The sequence below is a fragment of the Oncorhynchus kisutch genome, linkage group LG21 (genome assembly GCF_002021735.2).
Source record: "Oncorhynchus kisutch isolate 150728-3 linkage group LG21, Okis_V2, whole genome shotgun sequence".
In the NCBI taxonomy this organism is placed as follows: Eukaryota; Metazoa; Chordata; class Actinopteri; order Salmoniformes; family Salmonidae; genus Oncorhynchus; species Oncorhynchus kisutch.
The window spans coordinates 369,531-390,704 of NC_034194.2; the positions used below are offsets into that span (position 1 = coordinate 369,531).

The following is a 21,174-nucleotide window of genomic DNA, read 5'->3' on the forward strand; positions in this document are numbered from 1 at the left end:
GTGGTATAAGGGGCGTTGGTGACGAAACAGATGGCACTGTGATAGACTGCATCCAATTTCTGAGTAGAGTGTTGGAGGCTATTTTGTAAACGACATCGTCGAAGTCGAGGGTCGGTAGGATGGTCAGTTTTACGAGGGTCTGTTTGGCAGCATGAGTGAAAGAGGCTTTGTTGTGAAATAGGAAGGCAATTCTAGATTTAACTTTGGATTGGAGATGCTTAATGTGAGTCTGGGAGAATTTCAAGTCTAACCAGACACCTAGGTATTTATAGTTGTCCACATATAAGTCAGAACCGTCCAGAGTAGTGATGTTACTCTGACTCAAGACCTGGGATCAAATACTTTGAGTGGTTGCTCTAGCCTGCGCGTAGTGCCACATGGGCAGGATTTACTGTGAAGTCTATATTGGGCCCCAATAGAATAAGGCGTACATTTCAGTAGTTAGTATTCGAACTTAAGTTGTGTAACAGGCATGATTCTTACATGCGCTGAAGACAATTAAACCGCTTAAAACCCCACTTTCTAGCCTACAGATTTTCACTAAGTCTCTAAAGCCATCACTTTATATTTTGTGTACTTTTTAATTCTAATTTATGGAGAACAGTTTAAAATAAAGACAATGTAAACTGTCTTCACCAATTGGTAGATAAAAAATACCGATCGTGTATATTTATGGTTTGATTCATCCTGGAAGTTGACATTCAATTGTTCAAGCCATGAAATATTGTAAGGTAAGAAGTGTACAATAGGGGTTGAACAGTAGTCGTTTAACTCAACCATAATCTTCAATGATGGTCCCGTCGTTGTGAACCAGGCTCAAACTGTTACTTATGGTCTGCGTTCCGTAATGATTCAAATCAACTACATGTCCCAAATTGCACAACTAAATACGTTAGCCTAATGATCCATCATTGCTAGCTATCCTCAGGAACAACCACATTAACTTGAGGAAAGAAATGCAAAGGAACAAGTCAGTCACATGTAGATTTAACTGACGGTGGCTACCGATAATGACTAATATTTAACGAAACATTAAGTCTGGGGATAATTAAAACAAATGAACTATGTTTGGTACTATACTATCACTTGCACATGGCTACAGAAGCCTATAGCTTGGGTCTCAATTTCATTCCAAGTTTTAAAAAAAGGATTTACTGCGAAAGAATACGATGCGATTATCTGAGGATAGAGCATAAAAAAACAACTATTTCAACCAGCACAGGCGTAACAAAATCAAACTGCAATTAAATTTGATAAAATCCATTTTTATAGCCTAACACGAAACATTTTGTGAACCGCTTGTGTCGTGAATTCCGTCTCATTCCATTTTCGAGGACACATTCGATGTAAATACACACACTAAACGTGACTTTTTCAGTCATGTTTGGTTTCGTTGCAATCAACTGGTTTGTTTGTAACACAACCAGTTGATTGCAATGAAACCAAACATGACTGGAAAAGTCACATTTAGTGTGTGTAACACAACCAAACCTGATGGGTCATTTCGCGAGACGTATTGACTGAAAGTAACCGATTTGAAGACAAGTAATGACATCATTGTGCACCTATGATAGGACCGCTGTTTCGTTGATTGACTGTATTTTAACCCAATGACCACTGATCGTCTTGAAATCTAGCTGGGTAGATGTGTAATGTTGTAATGTGTAATGTTTGTGTTGGAAGACCAACCCATGTAGTAAACTCCGGCGTAAAGAGGGTCATTCGCCATTGAAGATTCATACCGGAAAGAGCAACGCATGTTACGCACAGTGTTGTTTTGGTAAAGCGCATCTTCAACTGTTTATATATCAGTTTGCGACTAAGTCAGGGAAAGCTAAATCTAAGTCTAGATATACAGATGTACACACAATTTTAGAAGAAATTGATCGGGAAAGTGAGACAGATTGTTGGAGGACGATTCATTTAGCGATTCCCAAATGGAGGAATATTTTTTGAATGGAGAGGACATCGCTTTGGACTGGTAAGTTCTTCTCATACTAATAGTTGTTTGAAATTAATAATATAACATGTGATTTTTTTTATAGTAGCAATATATAACAATGTAATAAATGTGAGATGCGTGTGGCTGCCGCCCAACCCCCACATGAAATAGCCTATTTGAGGCTGTTGAGGGGAGGGCAGGCCCACAACAATGGCCAAGGTGAAATGGAGACAGATATAGCTGAAATGTCATGATATATTCAACCTTATGTTCCCTATATATATATATCTGTTTATTATACCTTTTGATACAGGGCTCATATGTAGCTGTTAAGACCAGCATTTCATAAACCTCTGGAAGAGATGACATGTGAAACCAGTCATACTGCAGCATGTCTCCAGTGTTAAAATGGAGCCTAACCAAATGGCTTACTCATTTACATCGCACCGTTCTCTAATTTACAAATTGATTAGCTCTATTGCTATTCAGGAAAAGGGTAGATGTTCCTCTTGGAACTGACGGGTTGAACAACGTTCAAAGTTTGTAAGGGGCTTAATACAGTTGTATTCCAGCCACTAGGGGGTACTCTGGTGAAGTCCATGGGAAATAAAATAAATAGTTTAAGTGAATTGGGGAGAGTAAGAATGAAGAAAAAACTGAATGGCTGTTACCTGTTCTGAAATTATTAAAAGGGAAGTGAACAGTACTTTTCGCGTTGTAGTTTATATGATAAGCTCATTGGAAGGGTAACAATTGCAAAAGGTGGTACACTAAGGGAATTCAGTCAGAATACAATGCATCTATAGACACCATGCTTTTGGTTTGCATCAGAATTTCCCTTTGTCAATTGAGCTACAGTACGTTTGCAAGTGTAATTAAGCACAGAAAAAGTATTAGAAATGACTCATTCATGACAATGTCAAAACAAATCACTTGCTCAAAGTGACAAACACATTCCATGGGCCGAAGAGACTTTTATTTCAGGTGTTAATAGCCATCTGCAAAAAGATTGCATTTGATACAAAATCCTTCATCACACAGATGAAGACTCATCTAACTTGTGTCACTAAACGTGTCGGGCAGAGTGCATTTCCTTGATGTAGTGAAGATTGTTTATGGAAACAAGGGGGAGATATTGGTGACGAGGTAAGAAGTTAGAAGGTTTGAGAGAGCGTGTTCACTTCTGGTCGGGCATCAGGTCGTTGAAGGACTGGCCGCTCTCCAGGCGCTTTTCCATCTCGACGAGGGTCTTGACGCCGTCGACAACCATCTGCACCAGCTCCACCTCGGAGAAGCCCAGACGGTCTGCGTTGGAGATGTCGAAGACACCGCCTACTGCTGCAGTGTCCACACCACCTGGAGGGGGGCGGTACCAAAGAAAAGCTGAGCCAAATGGTGCTGATACGGTTGGCTTCTCCGCAACTAGGGGTGATAGGCCAATCCTGCTCCTGGAGAGCCAGTGGGTATGCAGGTTTTAGTTCCAGGCAGCCCTACTTTAATGCCTTTCAGCTACTGTAATCTAAGTCCTGGGGGCTCCACAAAATGTTGCATATGCACAAAATACACATATGCATGCTCCAGTTCACTCAAAAGTAAACATTTATAACATGGAATTTGACGTGAGAATGTGCTTAGCTTAACGTCCTGCAGACTTTAGACCAGGGGTCCCCAACTGGCAGCCCATGGGTGGTTTTATTTGGCCCCCAAGTTCTGAGAGGACACTTGCATTGTTGGACATGAGACTAAAAACAAGGAAATCTGCACCAATTGATTTAGATTTGTAAACCTGTTTAAGTACTCCCACACAGACATGATCATGTAGAAAATGTAAGGAAGGTTTGAAATGATTGTTAGTCAAATATTGGGGTTTGGGCTTGCAGTCTACAAATTTGTAATTATGTTCTGGCCACCCCCAACCAAAACCCACTAAGTTTTTGCCCATGGCTGAATCTAGTTGATGATCCCGCTATAGACCATGTGTATGCATAGTTTCCAGTGGTTGAAGTATTGCATTGCAAGTAGCCTACCATTTTGTGCAAGTGGGGGATATGACATGCTTATTGATAAAAAATAAACAGGCAGCCTTAAGCTGCAATCATTTGCCATTCGTGAAGAAATGTTTCACATCTCTGCATTCTAAAAGTTGGAAATAGGCATCCATTTCTATAATAAATGTACCTTTGTTTCATACTCGAAATAGCCTAAAATGCCTACATTAAATTGGACCCACTTTACAGTAGTAAATATTTGAAACACTGTCTTAAGTATTTAGCTCCATGCAATGCAATCGAGCGCAGTTTAAGGGTAGAACAGAAGGTTCACCTTTTCCAACTTCCATTTTAGGGTACTGCACATCTTAACCTACTGGAATTGCAAATGTTTCAAGAAAACAATTTATAAATATAATTGTCATATGCTTTAGCCTACAACAAATTACCATGGGCATGCCTCATTTAAATTGGGTCTGATAAGCTATTTGAAGTGTTCTGCTCTATGCATTAGAAAAGGGAGTGTGATTTATAACAGTAGAATGTAAATGAACAGAGTTGACTTTTTTTGCTTTGAAGTGTGTCAGCTACCACTAAGTAGGACTACTGTAGTTTAACAGACAATGTTTCAGAATTTGCCGGCAGTGCAGCATATTTAGGGTCGGGAAAAACGAAACATGTTTACAGGTCCAACAATTTGCAAATCTTTTTTTCAGAAACTTCCTTGGCCTAATTCCAACACCTCCAGAGAGACATTTGATGTAGTTGGCCATTTTCTTTAGAAACTGCCTTGGCCTAATTCCAATACATCCAGCAAATAAGGGCTGTGTTGTCACCATAAAAAAGGGAACGATGGGCAGGTAGTGTTTTAATGCTTGTTCACGCATGCAGTTTCAGGACAAGTCTGATGTATGACGGACGTAAACTAAGTTTATAAATCTCAATATTTTTGTATGTGTGCAGTCTTTTCAGAAGTGGTGCACAGTTATGAGGCCCGAGGAGCAGCTACTTTGCCAAAACAGGAGTAGGGCTGATCAAATTCCGGCAGCAGTGTAGCTCCCCAGGAGGACAGTTGGCCATCCTGGCCCTATTCAGTGGATAGTTAACACTTTCCACTAGGTCTTATCCACATTTAGGAGAATTGCAGCCACAGTTACAGCCAAAGGTTTAGAGGCATGTTGGATTAGCATAACTGTCAAGTACATAGATTCCGATTCAATTAAACATTGACATCTTGACTGCACAATGTTTTACCAGCCTACAGTAACAACCATTGGTTAATAAATCAAACGTAGAGAGACTAGTCCAGATCTGCTCCACATTCACTTAATCCCAATAACTGCTAGACAAAATGTCCCATCTACATTTCCTAATAGAGTTGGTGTATTCAAAATGGATGTACCTGTGCCACGCTTCTGCAGCCTCAACCTCTTGAGGACCTCGCTGAACTTCTCGTGCTTGCTCATGTTGGGCAGCTTGACGTGCACGCCGGCGCGCAGCCCCGTGCCCAGGTTGGAGGGGCAGGTGAGCACGTAGCCCAGGTGCTCGTTCCACATGAACTCATGGCCCTTGTCCTTGAACAGGCTCTCAATCTGAAGTGGTCAGAGGAAACCGTGAGGTAAGGGACCAAAGGTTAGAAGTTGTGTTGAGAAAGCAACTGCAGTGTTGGGGGACTGTTTAAAGTTTAAAACTATTGCCCCCTTTTCTGCAACAGTTTTTGAAGTGCCATTTTGCATAGCATTTTAAGTAGACTCACAAATTGACTGCATTCAAATGCAATTAACCCCAGCGACGTAGTTTGCACATGTTCTTTCACATTACGTTGTAGAATTGAGCCTTGGGCTTAACATATTTGACATCCTAGAAAGCAGAGTGCACGTCACATACCTTTGTGAGGCCTGTGCAGAAGCGGTGGAACACCTCCTTCATATTGCCGCCCTTCTGCATAGAGATGACCCGCAGATGGTCCTCCTCATTCACCCAGACCAGGAAGGTCTTGCCATCATTGTGCCTGTCAACAAAAATCAACATATTAGTTCAACATTGGCTGGAATGAGACGCCATTATACATAACGATCATGTTTACTCTCACTGAAGGCACCCTCCAGCTGGTACTCCAGTGTAGGGTGAAGTTAGACGCCGATCTTGGGTAGATTAAAGAATAAATCCACCACTAATGGTTAGGATTCGGGGAGGTTGTCCTAGATCTGTACCTAGAGGAACTTCGACCCAGAGCCTCCTTTAATGACCCACAACAGAGAACATAACTGCATCTCACTATGTTAGAGCAGGGCACGCCAAGCTGGTTCCTGGCGAGCTAACATCCTGTAGGTATTCACACTCACCCTAATCTAGCACACCTGGTTCTAATAATTAGATGACTCATAATTGGCATGTGACCAAATATCTGCAGAAGGGTAGCTCTCCAGGAACAGGGCTGGAGAGCCCTGTTTTAGAGTATGTAATGGGGATTGTAGAATCGTAGATGGGGCCTCCAGTAAATTTTGACCATTGAAGAGGTCAACTAGCGTCCATTTTATTGGCACATGCACCGAAAACAGGTGTAGGTAGACCTTACAGTGAAATGCTTACTTACGAGCCCATAACCAACAATGCATTTAAAAAAATACAGATAAGAATCAGAAAAAGTAATGAGTAATTAAAGAGCAGCAGCAAAATAACGATAGCGAGACTATATACAGAGTCAATGTATGGTGGCACCGGCTAGTTGAGGTAATATGTACATGTAGGTAGAGCAGTTAAAGTGACTATGCATAGATGAGAGAACCAGTGGTGTAAATAAGGGGGGGGATGCAAATAGTCTGGGTAGCCATTTGATTAGCTGTTCAGGAGTCTTATGGCTTGGGGGTAGAAGCTGTTTAGAAGCCTCTTGGACCTAGACTTGGTACTGCTTGTCGTGCGGTAGCAGAGAGAACAGTCTATGACTAGGGTGGCTGGAGTCTGACAATTTCTAGGGCCTTCCTCTGACACCGCCTGGTAGAGTTCCTGGATAGCAGGAAGCTTGGCCCCAGTGATGTACTGAGCCGTACGCACTACACTCGGTCGGAAGCAGAGCAGTTGCCATATCAGGCCTTGATGCAACCAGTCAGGATGCGCTCGATGGTGCAGCTGTTGAACCTTTTGAGGATCTGACCCATGCCAAATCTTTTCAGTCTCCTGAGGGGGAATAGGTTGTCGTACCTGCTTCACGACTGTATTTGGTGTGCTTGGACCATGTTAGTTTGTTGGTGATGTGGATGCCAAGGAACTTGAAGATCTCAAACTGCAGCCTCGATGAGAATGGGGGCATGCCCAGTCCTCTTTCCTGTAGTCCACATTTTTTAACCTTAATGTAACTAGGCAAATCAGTTACGAACAAATTCTTATTTTCAATGACGGCCTTGGAAGATTTTTACCTTGTCAGCTCAGGGATTTGATCTTGCAACCTTCCGGTTACTAGTCCAACACTAACCACTAGGATACCTGCCAACCCTTTGTCTTGATCACGTTGAGGGAGAGGTTGTCCTGGCACCACACGGCCAGTTCTGACCTCCTTATAGGCAGCCTTGTTGCGGTCGGTGATCAGGCCTACCACTTGTCGTTGGCAAACTTGATTGCGTTGGAGTCGTGCAGTCATGAGTGAACAGGGAGTACAGGAGGGGACTGAGCACGTACCCCTGAGGGTGCCCTGTTTTGAGGATCAGTGTGGCAGATGTGTTGCCTACCCTTACCACCTGGGGGCGGCCTGTCAGGAAGTGCAGGATCCAGTTGCAGAGGGAGGTGTTTAGTCCCAGGATCCTTAGCTTAGTGATGAGCTTTGAGGGCACTATTGTGTTGAACGTTAAGCCGTAGTCAATGAGTAGCATTTCTCAAATAGGTGTTCCTTTTGTCCAGGTGGGAAAGAGCAGTGTGGAGTGCAATAGATATCGCATCTGTGGATCTGTTGGTGCGGTTTGCAAATTGGAGTGGGTCTAGGGTTTCTGGGATAATGGTGTTTGTGTGAGCCGTGACCAGCCTTTCAAAGCACTTCATGGCTACAGACGTGAGTGCTACGTGTCGGTAGTCATGTAGGCAGGTTACCTTAGTGTTCCTGGGCACAGGCAATATAGTGGTGTGCTTACATTATGTTGGTATTACAGACTCGGACAGGGAGAGGTTGAAAATGTCAGTTTAGACGCTTGCCAGTTGGTCAGTGCATGCTCGCAGTACACATCCTGGTAATCCGTCGTGCTCTGTGGCCTTGAATGTTGACCTGTTTAAAGGTCTTATATCGGCTGCAGAGAGCGTGATCACACAATCTTCCCGGAACAGCTGGTGCTCTCATACATATTTTAGTGGTCTTTGCCTCGAAGCGAGCATAGAAGTAGTTTAGCTGGTCTGGTAGGCTCGTGCCACTGGGCAGCTCTCATCTGTGCTTCCCTTTGTAGTCTAATGGTTTGCAAGCCCTGCCACATCCGACGAGCGGTAGAGCCGGTGTAGTACGTTTCAATCTTAGTCCTGTATTGACGCTTTGCCTGTGATGGTTCTTCGGATGCCAGTCTCCTCCTCTGGTGGCATGTAAACAGCTATGAAAAATACAGATGAAAACGCTAGGTAGATAGAGCATCTCATAAGCTGTAGACCACACTACCTTAGGCGAGCAATAGCTCAAGACTTAGATAACGTGCACCAGCTGTTGTTTACAAAAATACATAGACCGCCGCCCCTTGTCCTACCAGACGCCGCTGTTCTATCCTGCCGGTGCAGCGTATAACCAGCCAGCTGTATGTTGATAGTGTCGTCGTTCAGCCACGACTCCGTGAAGCATAAGAGATTAGTTTTGATTGTCCCGTTGGTAGTTTAATCTTCCGCATTGGTCATCAATTTTATTCTCCAAAGATTGCAGATTTGCTAGCAGAATGGAAGTGGGGGTTTATTCAATCGCCTACAAATTCTCAGAAGTCAGTATGCCCTCTGGCCCCTTTTTCTCCACACTAATCACGGGGATCTGGGCCTGTTCCCGAGAAAGCAGTAAATCAGTCGCGTTGGGCTCATCAGACTTGTCAAAGGACAAAGAATATTCTGCCAATATTCTGGTAGCGGCAACATCGTGTACAAAATAATTTTTGAAAAGTTGCAAATAATGCAAGTAAACAAAAACAATTGGTTGGGGACATGTAAAACGTCAGCATTCTCCGGCACCATTTTATCCTTTACTGCACCTTCCTTAGTGAACACCGACAGACCATGGGAGGAATTCACTAGAAAAGCTGAGTGGCAGGAGAATGCCAGACTAAGTCCCTTTATTCATCTGCCATCATGAAAGGAAAAGGAAGCCATTTGACGTCTACATGGAGAAAACTCTGCTGTGGTGCCCGGGGAACTCACCAGATGCCCCTGCCGTCAGGCCAGTCACGGCCCATCCCGGACGCCAACAGCAGGGGGGACACGGGCTTGTCAAACAGAAAGTGGTCATCAATCAGCTGTTGCTGCTCATCATCTGTCATGTTCTTCAGGGCGTAATACTGGCCATTGAGGTCCCCATCCAGTGAGGCTAGACCTGCAAAAAAACGAGAAAGTCAGTAAAACAAGTAAGCCTACATGAGTGGTCATCCTTTTTTTTTTCCTAAACACAAATGCTTCAATTATGGTGTGCCCCTGGCAATCTGTAAATAAAAATTGTACTGACTGGTTTGCTTAATATAAATCATTCCAAAGTCCTTATACTTTAGTATATTTTAGCAATTACATTTTGCTTTTGATACTTAAGTACATTTAAAACCACATACTTTACTCAGGTAGTATTTTACTGGAAGACTTTCACTTGAATCATTTTCTATGAAGGTAGCTTTACTTTGACAATTGGGTACTTTAACACAACTTGCCATTATATAAAACACATCTGGAATAATTAAGTCTTAACCAATGCCAGTCAAGAGCAGCAAGTCAATTGCAGTGTGGCATGACTTCAATAGTCTAATTAAGACAGTTCCACTCAGTGCTGTCAGGGGGCAGTGTCACAAAGGGAATGCAGCAGGACTCAAGGCATGGAAGAGGACAGGGCTCGGTTACGCACTTTCGATTGCCATGTTCTCAATGGCACGGCGCTCCCCACGGCTGCAGTGTGGGGGGAGGCAGAAGCCGCGGACACTCCTGCCAGTTCGCACTCTGGAGCTCAGGACGAAGTTGGGGTCCAGGTCATCCCCACCCTGCCAAAACAACAACCGTCGTGTTAGCAATTAGCATGAAAGCTAACAGGTATGGACATTTCATATCGACTAAACCAGGGTTGGGCTACATGGAGGTTTGAAAATAATGGGTTGTGTGGCCATTATGCCCAATATGGATTTTCATTGACAAATTAATTTCCCAAATTGTTGTTGACTCATGTAGGACAACCTTGGGAGTGTGTATGTGGTGAACCAGGGTGTGAGGCGATTCCGAGTGTGTGGACATTGTGTGCCTTTACCACAAGGTTATCTGGGTTCAGGTCGGTCTTGTGTTTGTCTGAGGGCTTGTATCCGCCGTGGCGGTCTTCGATGATGGGGTCCAGCAGCTCCTTGAACACCTCGTACGTCTCCTCATCTCCGGCCACACAGCCCACTGTCATGATGAAGGGGTGACCTTGAATAAAACAGGGACAGGGTGAAGGAATAAAAATGCCAGCCAATGGTGCCAACAGTTGACGTCATCCAAGTGAAAGTTTCACTGACAAAAATGCAGTTGGTTGACAGTAATTGGTTTTGTAATTGTATTCAAAATTGTCAGCTGTGCCAGCAGTCACATTGGTCTTAGTTCCAGTAATAGCTTTAGCCACCCTTCAGCTGCAAGCTGTCAGAATAACACCATCTACACTGAAGCCATTGGGCATTAATACAAATTTGGGTTGACATTCATAATGCTGTACATGTTCTGATTAAGAAAAATTTTAAGTTGAGGTGACTAAGGTTTGCAGCAGACCTGGGTTTAAAATTGAAAATACACAAGTATTTAAATGACAAATAGATGTATTTAAAATACTCCCAATGTAGGGCCCGAGTGTGTGAGTATAAATCTTTTTTTTTTTAAATTTATTTTAAATGCATGCCAATACACATTCCAATATTCAACTACTTGTATTTTCAAATAAAAAACAACTATATGCTACTACTCAATGTGAATGTATTTGAAATAGTATTTAAACCCAGGTCTAGTTTGCATACCGGTACACATCTTTAGCTGGTTGCCGCTTACACTGGATGTTGTAGTAGGGCCTCACAATAGACATCAAATTAAAGGCCTACATTACAATTCAAAGTCAATAATTCCGCTGTGAAATGGACATGTGACCCAACAGAGGCCAACAGAGGGGAATAAAATGCAAGGCATCAATTTAGCCTGTAATGTCACCTGCAGACAAATAGTGAACTTGACCTTGCTCAACAAAGATCGTTGGTGATGCTGCTGTGACAAATTGGAATAAATTGGTGTATGGCCATGGATCCCATGTCAGTCCTAATGCATTGATTGTTAACTGGAACAATGCGCTCGACAGGGCCACAAATAATGAATTCCTATTATTATACTGAACATTGCATTAGTGGCCACATCACAGGCACTTGGTAACAAGGTCACCGTTTCAACAGCAGAGGTTTTTCACTCGGTTCATGGCTGACATTGCAAAATCCAAGCACCGGATGAGTGGGTAGGCTATAACTAAACCTTTCGCCCTCTCGACGCGGCATAAGACTGTTTAGGACCAACGTAGGCAAGCTCGGGCTGTTTACCTGGGTTATCAATTCCAGTTTGAATGACATCATCCACGGTAAATCCACTTGGAGTCTCTTTGTCCCGCAGGTTGGCGTACATCTCTGGGGTGAGCACCTTGGCCATGTGGTTGTTATGTTGGCTGAGGTCGGGGTACTCCTGCTCCGCGGAGTAACTCATCTTCAGCTTGTTGTGGGTGTTACCGAAAGGCATGACTGCGTTCACCTGTGCGCAAGGATGAAACGATGAGGTGTCAGTGGCCAAGAGCCTAGACCCGGCAAATGGAATAACTAATAGGAACAGGGTCGAACAAGACTTGAGAAGTTACTGTACGCATTGGTCGGCTATTTCGACACCTGGTTTTGAGGTAGCAAACAAATTCCTGCCATTTGCGTGCCAATTCCTCATAATCTGAGAGGGTATACGCAACATACAATCGGTGCCCAAATATAGCAATTTATTTTCTCTAAAATATAAAAAATGTCCAACAAAGAGAATGCATATTCATCCACGTTAATCCAAAATATGTCGGTTACAGTGCGAGGCAATACTGTTCACATTAGTTTGAAGCAACCGAATGCGTGATGTCCAGCACCAGATAAGACCTTGCAGATAGACCACGACCTTGCGGTCTCTTCCGTGTAAACGGCTATGCCAAACGGAAAATTACACCCCTCTACACTAGTTGACGATTTTAACCAGGGTGAAATATTGTACATGTCAGTTCGATGTAATCGTTTTGAGTGAAACCAAATCACTGACGTCTCCCCATTTCTCTAGGGTTAGATGCGCTTTCCCGAGATGCAGTCTAAAAATACCAGTCTTTGTTCATCCTATATTCCAAACGTTTTGCCATTATCATATAGCCTATTTAACCAATACATGTATTAAATACAACGCACATTAGACACCTAACAGTTCTGCAAATATGATGACATAATTATGCATTTATACAACGTAACAAATAAATAAACCTACCGTAGGACGTTTTTCTTTGGGAAAGACACACCAAAGCTAATAATGCTGTCCAGAATGAATCAGCTTCGCTAGGTTTTTATATGCCAGAGGAGCTCTCCTCTGATTGGATACTATTTAAAGTTCATTCTACCTATTGGAAATGGGAATAACGCAATTGCATATAGTGTCACTGCTGCGATTTAACAGCCGACACCTCTCAGATCAAGTGGTGCGTTCCTTGACAGATCTCTTTATTGACAACAGTAAGAGAGAATTGAATGGTACCAGTGGCTACATTCCATTTATCCGCACTGGGATGAATGGATATTGATTCTCCTATAAGCCGGAATGTCACCACACACAGAACCCTGCCCTGCTCATTTAGCAATGTCAAATATGTTAATATGGTCCAATGGGCTTCAGGTAGCCTATACATAAGCTAAAATGTCGGGCTGTTTCATGCGAATGTCGTTGTTCTTTATGATGATGGGGACATTTAGTGGCCTATTAATATATATGAATAATGTTTTATTTTCTTATTCCAATGCTTTTGTGTGGCTCATTTGTAATGCCATTTTAACAAAAACTGAGGTAAAAATAGTTTCAGTTTGATTATTCGATGGATATTCGCCTGCAGTTTTCCTTACCTGCACCAACAGCAGGTAGGGACCGTCAACATAGTGACAAATCAAATTTTTCAAATTTCATTTGCTATTTAACCACTACTCCTAAAGCTTTAAAACCTGTTTCTAGCTACGCCGATGACATAGACACACATTGCACACATTTTTTGTTGTTGATTTACATCTCGCACTTAAAATTATTAATTTACATTTTGGAATTTCAATAGCTCATTGGTCAAATGAATTACTGGACTCAAACAAGGTTCAGAATGTCCACTGACTATCCTTCTATATTACACACCCTTTAGTTTGTCCATTTTCATCTCACATGATTTTACATGAATTTTTCTAAATTTAGAATTTCAATAGCTCCTTGGTCTTGTGACCTAGTGACCTCAAATCGCACACTCTGATGTTTGTCTACTTTCATCTCATGCTATTAGACTTAAATCTGTAAGCTTTACAGACCATCTCCACCAAAAAATTAAATAAAGTTTTTGACCTAATTGTCACATAACAGCTACTCATTATTGAAAATATAACTATCAAAGCTGCATTACAAAGACCCCACAGCTGAAGGTGTCCTGCTGCATGGTGGGAGTTATTTCTCCTCCATTCCACTTTATGTCCACCCAGTCATCTTTTCCATGGCAGGATCTTCTCATTTTGAAGTACTCTCTTTTTTTATGTAAACATAATGGGATTCTGATTAGTTATAGGCAAATAAATGCACAGGCCAAATGTGTATGCTGTTTTCCTTATCACTATAATCTAGTAGTAATTTAGTAGTAGAGGTAAATTCCTTTATGCCCATTCCACACACAGCGTAAATTATAGGCACTGAATCATTTACAGGACAATAATAAAAGTAGCATATAGGATCCAACCCTATCACAGAGTGAATAAATGTAGTGTTTGGAGACTTCAAGAAAAAAATATGAAGTGACAGTTTCATCAGTGCGTGCTTAAAGAAAGTCATATCACAATGCCCACCAAATCTATGACAATAGAGAATTAATTGTAAGCACCAAGGTGTGTTTGTCAAAATAATATCTGCAAATGTCAGTTGTTGAACATAATACTTCTATTTGCAATAGCAATTTATGATATATGCAGATGAGGAATATTCAATGTACCAACACTACAGGTAGGACGGACACAAGACATTCCTACATATAGTATATATATTTTTTCTATATTTTTTATTTCACCTTTATTTAACCAGGTAAGCCAAGTTCACATTTACAACTGCAACCTCGCCAAGATAAAGCAAAGCAGTGTGTGTCACGCCCTGACCTCAGAGAGCCTTTAAATGTCTCTATTCGGTTGGGTCAGGGTGTGATTTGGGGTGGGCATTCTATGTTTTGATATCTATGATGTTGTATTTCTATGTTTTGGCTGGGTATGGTTCTCAATCAGGGACAGCTGTCTATTGTTGTATCTGATTGGGAACCATACTTAGGTAGCCCTTTTTCCCTCCATTCTTTGTGGGGAAGTTGACTTTGTTTAGGGCACATAGCCTTTAGCTTCACGGTTTGTTTGTAGTGTTTGTTTTTTTCGGCGTCATCTTAAATAAAGAATATGTACGCTCACCACGCTGCACCTTGGACCACCTTATTCAACAGCCGTGACACAAACAACACAGTTACACATGGAATAAACAAACACACAGTTAATTACACAATAGAAAAGTCTATATACAGTGTGTGTAAATTAAATAAGATTAGGTAAGGCAATAAACAGGCCGTAGTGGAGAAATAATTTCAATTTCGCAAATAAACACTGGAGTGATAGATGTGCAGAAGATGAATGTACAAGTAGAGATACTGGGGTGCAAAGGAGCAAAATAAATCAAACTAATCAAATAAATAACAATATGGGGATGAGGTAGTTGGATGGGCTATTTACAGATGGGCTATGTACAGGTGCAATGATCTGTAAGCTGCTCTGATAGCTGATGCTTAAAGCAAGTAGAGATACTGGGGTGCAAAGGAGCAAAATAAATCAAACTAATCAAATAAATAACAATATGGGGATGAGGTAGTTGGATGGGCTATTTACAGATGGGCTATGTACAGGTGCAATGATCTGTAAGCTGCTCTGATAGCTGATGCTTAAAGATAGTAGAGATACTGGGGTGCAAAGGAGCAAAATAAATCAAACTAATCAAATAAATAACAATATGGGGATGAGGTAGTTGGATGGGCTATTTACAGATGGGCTATGTACAGGTGCAATGATCTGTAAGCTGCTCTGATAGCTGATGCTTAAAGCAAGTAGAGATACTGGGGTGCAAAGGAGCAAAATAAATCAAACTAATCAAATAAATAACAATATGGGGATGAGGTAGTTGGATGGGCTATTTACAGATGGGCTATGTACAGGTGCAATGATCTGTAAGCTGCTCTGATAGCTGATGCTTAAAGCAAGTAGAGATACTGGGGTGCAAAGGAGCAAAATAAATCAAACTAATCAAATAAATAACAATATGGGGATGAGGTAGTTGGATGGGCTATTTACAGATGGGCTATGTACAGGTGCAATGATCTGTAAGCTGCTCTGATAGCTGATGCTTAAAGCAAGTAGAGATACTGGGGTGCAAAGGAGCAAAATAAATCAAACTAATCAAATAAATAACAATATGGGGATGAGGTAGTTGGATGGGCTATTTACAGATGGGCTATGTACAGGTGCAATGATCTGTAAGCTGCTCTGATAGCTGATGCTTAAAGATAGTAGAGATACTGGGGTGCAAAGGAGCAAAATAAATCAAACTAATCAAATAAATAACAATATGGGGATGAGGTAGTTGGATGGGCTATTTACAGATGGGCTATGTACAGGTGCAATGATCTGTAAGCTGCTCTGATAGCTGATGCTTAAAGCAAGTAGAGATACTGGGGTGCAAAGGAGCAAAATAAATCAAACTAATCAAATAAATAACAATATGGGGATGAGGTAGTTGGATGGGCTATTTACAGATGGGCTATGTACAGGTGCAATGATCTGTAAGCTGCTCTGATAGCTGATGCTTAAAGCAAGTAGAGATACTGGGGTGCAAAGGAGCAAAATAAATCAAACTAATCAAATAAATAACAATATGGGGATGAGGTAGTTGGATGGGCTATTTACAGATGGGCTATGTACAGGTGCAATGATCTGTAAGCTGCTCTGATAGCTGATGCTTAAAGCAAGTAGAGATACTGGGGTGCAAAGGAGCAAAATAAATCAAACTAATCAAATAAATAACAATATGGGGATGAGGTAGTTGGATGGGCTATTTACAGATGGGCTATGTACAGGTGCAATGATCTGTAAGCTGCTCTGATAGCTGATGCTTAAAGATAGTAGAGATACTGGGGTGCAAAGGAGCAAAATAAATCAAACTAATCAAATAAATAACAATATGGGGATGAGGTAGTTGGATGGGCTATTTACAGATGGGCTATGTACAGGTGCAATGATCTGTAAGCTGCTCTGATAGCTGATGCTTAAAGCAAGTAGAGATACTGGGGTGCAAAGGAGCAAAATAAATCAAACTAATCAAATAAATAACAATATGGGGATGAGGTAGTTGGATGGGCTATTTACAGATGGGCTATGTACAGGTGCAATGATCTGTAAGCTGCTCTGATAGCTGATGCTTAAAGATAGTAGAGATACTGGGGTGCAAAGGAGCAAAATAAATCAAACTAATCAAATAAATAACAATATGGGGATGAGGTAGTTGGATGGGCTATTTACAGATGGGCTATGTACAGGTGCAATGATCTGTAAGCTGCTCTGATAGCTGATGCTTAAAGCAAGTAGAGATACTGGGGTGCAAAGGAGCAAAATAAATCAAACTAATCAAATAAATAACAATATGGGGATGAGGTAGTTGGATGGGCTATTTACAGATGGGCTATGTACAGGTGCAATGATCTGTAAGCTGCTCTGATAGCTGATGCTTAAAGCAAGTAGAGATACTGGGGTGCAAAGGAGCAAAATAAATCAAACTAATCAAATAAATAACAATATGGGGATGAGGTAGTTGGATGGGCTATTTACAGATGGGCTATGTACAGGTGCAATGATCTGTAAGCTGCTCTGATAGCTGATGCTTAAAGCAAGTAGAGATACTGGGGTGCAAAGGAGCAAAATAAATCAAACTAATCAAATAAATAACAATATGGGGATGAGGTAGTTGGATGGGCTATTTACAGATGGGCTATGTACAGGTGCAATGATCTGTAAGCTGCTCTGATAGCTGATGCTTAAAGCAAGTAGAGATACTGGGGTGCAAAGGAGCAAAATAAATCAAACTAATCAAATAAATAACAATATGGGGATGAGGTAGTTGGATGGGCTATTTACAGATGGGCTATGTACAGGTGCAATGATCTGTAAGCTGCTCTGACAGCTGGTGCTTAAAGCAAGTAGAGATACTGGGGTGCAAAGGAGCAAAATAAATCAAACTAATCAAATAAATAACAATATGGGGATGAGGTAGTTGGATGGGCTATTTACAGATTGGCTATGTACAGGTGCAATGATCTGTAAGCTGCTCTGATAGCTGATGCTTAAAGCAAGTAGAGATACTGGGGTGCAAAGGAGCAAAATAAATCAAACTAATCAAATAAATAACAATATGGGGATGAGGTAGTTGGATGGGCTATTTACAGATGGGCTATGTACAGGTGCAATGATCTGTAAGCTGCTCTGATAGCTGATGCTTAAAGATAGTGAGGGCGATGAGTCTCCAGCGTCAGGGATTTTTGCAATTCGCTCCAGTCATTGGCAGCAAAGAACTGGAAGGAAAGGCAGCTAAATGAGGAATTGGCTTTGGGGGTGACCAGTGAGAGATACCTGCTGGAGCGCGTGCTACAGGTGACCAGTGAGCTGAGATAAGGCGGGGCATCACCTAGCAAGGACTTATAGATGACCTGGAACCAATGGTTTTGGCGACGAGTATGAAGCAAGGGTCAGCCAACGAGAGCAATCAGGTCTCAGTGGTGGGTGGTATATGGGGCTTTGGTGATGAAACGGATGGCACTGTGATAGACAGCATCCAATTTGTTGAGTAGAGTGTAGGAGGTTATTTTGTAAATGACATCGCTGAAGTCAGGATCAGTGGGATGGTCAGTTTTACGAGGGTATGTTTGGCAGCATGAGTGAAGGATGCTTTGTTGCGAAATAGCGGCAGCTTTCCAATCTTTGGGGATCTCAGACGATACGATAGAAAATCAAATCAAAGTTTATTTGTCACGTGTGCTGAATACAACAGGTGTAGGTAGACCTTACAGTGAAATGCTTACTTACAGGCTATAACCAATAGTGCAAAAAGGGTGTTAGGTGAACAATAGGTAAGTAAAGAAATAAAACAACAGTAAAAATACAGGCTATATACAGTAGCAAGGCTATAAAAGTAGCGAGGCTACATACAGACACCGTCTAGTCAGGCTGATTGAGGTAGTATGTACATGTAAATATGGTTATGTGACTATGCATATATGATGAACAGAGAGTAGCAGTAGCGTAAAAGAGGGGTTGACAGTTGGTGGAACACAATGCAGATAGCCCGGGTTAGCCAATGTGCGGGAGCACTGGTTGGTCAGCCCAATTGAGGTAGTATGTACATGAATGTATAGTTCAAGTGACTATGCATATATGATAAACAGAAAGTAGCAGCAGCGTAAAAAGAGGATTTGGGGGGGGCACACAATGCAAATAGTCTGGGTAGCCATTTGATTACCTGTTCAGGAGTCTTATTGCTTGGGGGTAAAAACTGTTGAGAAGCCTTTTTGTCCTAGACTTGGCACTCCGGTACTGCTTGCCATGCGGTAGTAGAGAGAACAGTCTATGACTGGGATGGCTGGGGTCTTTGACAATTATTAGGGCCTTCCTCTGACACCGCCTGGTGTAGAGGTCTTGGATGGCAGGCATCTTAGCCCCAGTGATGTACTGGGCCGTACGCACTACCCTCTGTAGTGCTTTGCGGTCAGAGGCCGAGAAAATGCCGTACCAGGCAGGGATGCAACCAGTCAGGATACTCTCGATGTTGCAGCTGTAGAATCTTTTGAGGATCTCAGGACCCATGCCAAATCTTTTTAGTTTCCTGAGGGGGAAAAGGCTTTGTCGTGCCCTCTTCACGACTGTCTTGGTGTGTTTGGACCATTCTAGTTTGTTGTTGATGTGGACACCAAGGAACTTGAAGCTCTCAACCTGCTCCACTACAGTCCAGTCGATGAGAATGGGGGCGTGCTCGGTCCTCCTTTTCCTGTAGTCCAAAATCATCTCCTTAGTCTTGGTTACGTTGAGGGATAGGTTGTTATTCTGGCACCACACGGCCAGGTCTCTGACTTTTACCACTGTTGTGTCATCTGAAAACTTGATGATGGAGTTGGAGCTTGCACCCCTGAGGGGCCCCTGTGTTGAGGATCAGCATGGCGGATGTGTTGTTACCTACTCTTACCACCTGAGGGCGACCCATCAGGAAGTCCAGGACCATTTGCAGAGGGAGGTGTTTAGTCCCAGGGTCCTTAGCTTAGTGAATAGCTTTGAGGGCACTATGGTGTTGAACGCTGAGCTGTAGTCAATGAATAGCATTCTCACATAGGTGTTTATTTTGTCCAGGTGGGAAAGGGCAGTGTTGGGTGCAATAGAGATTGCATCATCCATGGATCTGTTGGGGCGGTATGCAAATTGGAGTGGGTCTAGGGTTTCTGGGATATTGGTGTTGATGTGATCCATGACCAGCCTTTCAAAGCACTTCATAGTGCAGACGTGAGTGCTACGGGTCGGTAGTCATTTAGGCATGTTACCTTAGTGTTTATGGGCACAGGGACTATGGTGGTCTGCTTGAAACATGTTGGTATTACAGACTCAGTCAGGGAGAGTTTAAAAATGTCAGTGAAGACACTTGCCAGTTGGTCAGCGCATGCTCAGAGTACATATCCTGATAATCCGTATGGCCCAGCAGCCTTGTGAATGTTGACCTGTTTAAAGGTCCTACTCACATTGGCTACGGAGAGCGTGATCACACAGCCGTCCGGAACAGCTGGTGCTTCCATGCATGTATCAGTGTTACTTGCCTCGAAGCGAGCATAGAAGTAAATTCTCATCTGGTAGGTTCGTGCCACTGGGCAGCTCGTGGCTGTGCTTCCCTTTGCAAGCCCTGCCACATCTGAAGAGCGTCGGAGCCAGTGTAGTACGATTCAATCTTAGTCCTGTGTTGACGCGTTGCCTGTTTGATGGTTCGTCGGAGGGCATTGCAGGATTTCTTATTCGCTTCCGGGTTAGAGTCCAACCCCTTGAAAGCGGCAGCTCTACCCTTTTGCTTAGTACGAATGTTGCCTGTAATCCATTGCTTCTGGTTGGGGTATGTACTTACAGTAACTGTGGGAAAACAACCTTGATGCACTTATTGATGAAGCTAATGACTGATGTGGTGTACTCCTCAATGTCATCGGAAGAATCCCGGAACATATTCCAGTCTGTGCTAGCAAAACCGTCCTGTAGCTTAACATCTGCTTCATCTGACCACTTTCTTATTGATCTAGTCACTGGTACTTCCTGCTTTAGTTTTTGTTGTAAGCAGGAATCAGGTGGTTATAATCATGGTCAGATTTGCCAAATGGAGGGCGAGGGAGAGGTTTGTACGCATCTCTGTGCGTGGAGTAAAGGTGGTCTAGAGTTTTTTTCCCCCCTCTGGTTGCACATGTGACATGCTGATAGAAATGAGGTAAAACTGATTTAAGTTTCCCTGCATTGAAATCCCCGGCCAATAGGAGTGCCGCCTCTGGATGAGCGTTTCCCTGTTTGTTTATGGTCGTATACAGCTCATTGAGTGCGGTCTTAGTGCCAGCATCGGTCTGCGGTGGTATATAGGCAGCTATCTCTTGGTAAATAGTGTGGTCTACAGCTTATCATGAGATACTCCACCTCAGGCGAGCAAAAC

General features: G+C 42.5%; 1 protein-coding gene across 1 annotated transcript; it reads right to left on the bottom strand.

The window, feature by feature from the left end:
- Positions 1-2,861: 2,861 nt before the first annotated feature.
- On the bottom strand, positions 2,862-12,802 carry LOC109880238 (creatine kinase B-type). Its single transcript, XM_020472465.2, has 8 exons — positions 12,634-12,802; positions 11,676-11,880; positions 10,379-10,533; positions 9,986-10,118; positions 9,298-9,469; positions 5,818-5,941; positions 5,333-5,522; positions 2,862-3,298 (listed from the first exon to the last, which is right to left on the bottom strand). The coding sequence occupies exons 2-8, from the start codon at positions 11,866-11,868 to the stop codon at positions 3,120-3,122; spliced, it is 1,146 nt and encodes a 381-aa protein (XP_020328054.1). The 5' UTR covers positions 11,869-11,880; positions 12,634-12,802; the 3' UTR covers positions 2,862-3,119.
- Between the last annotated feature and the right edge of the window lie 8,372 nt (positions 12,803-21,174).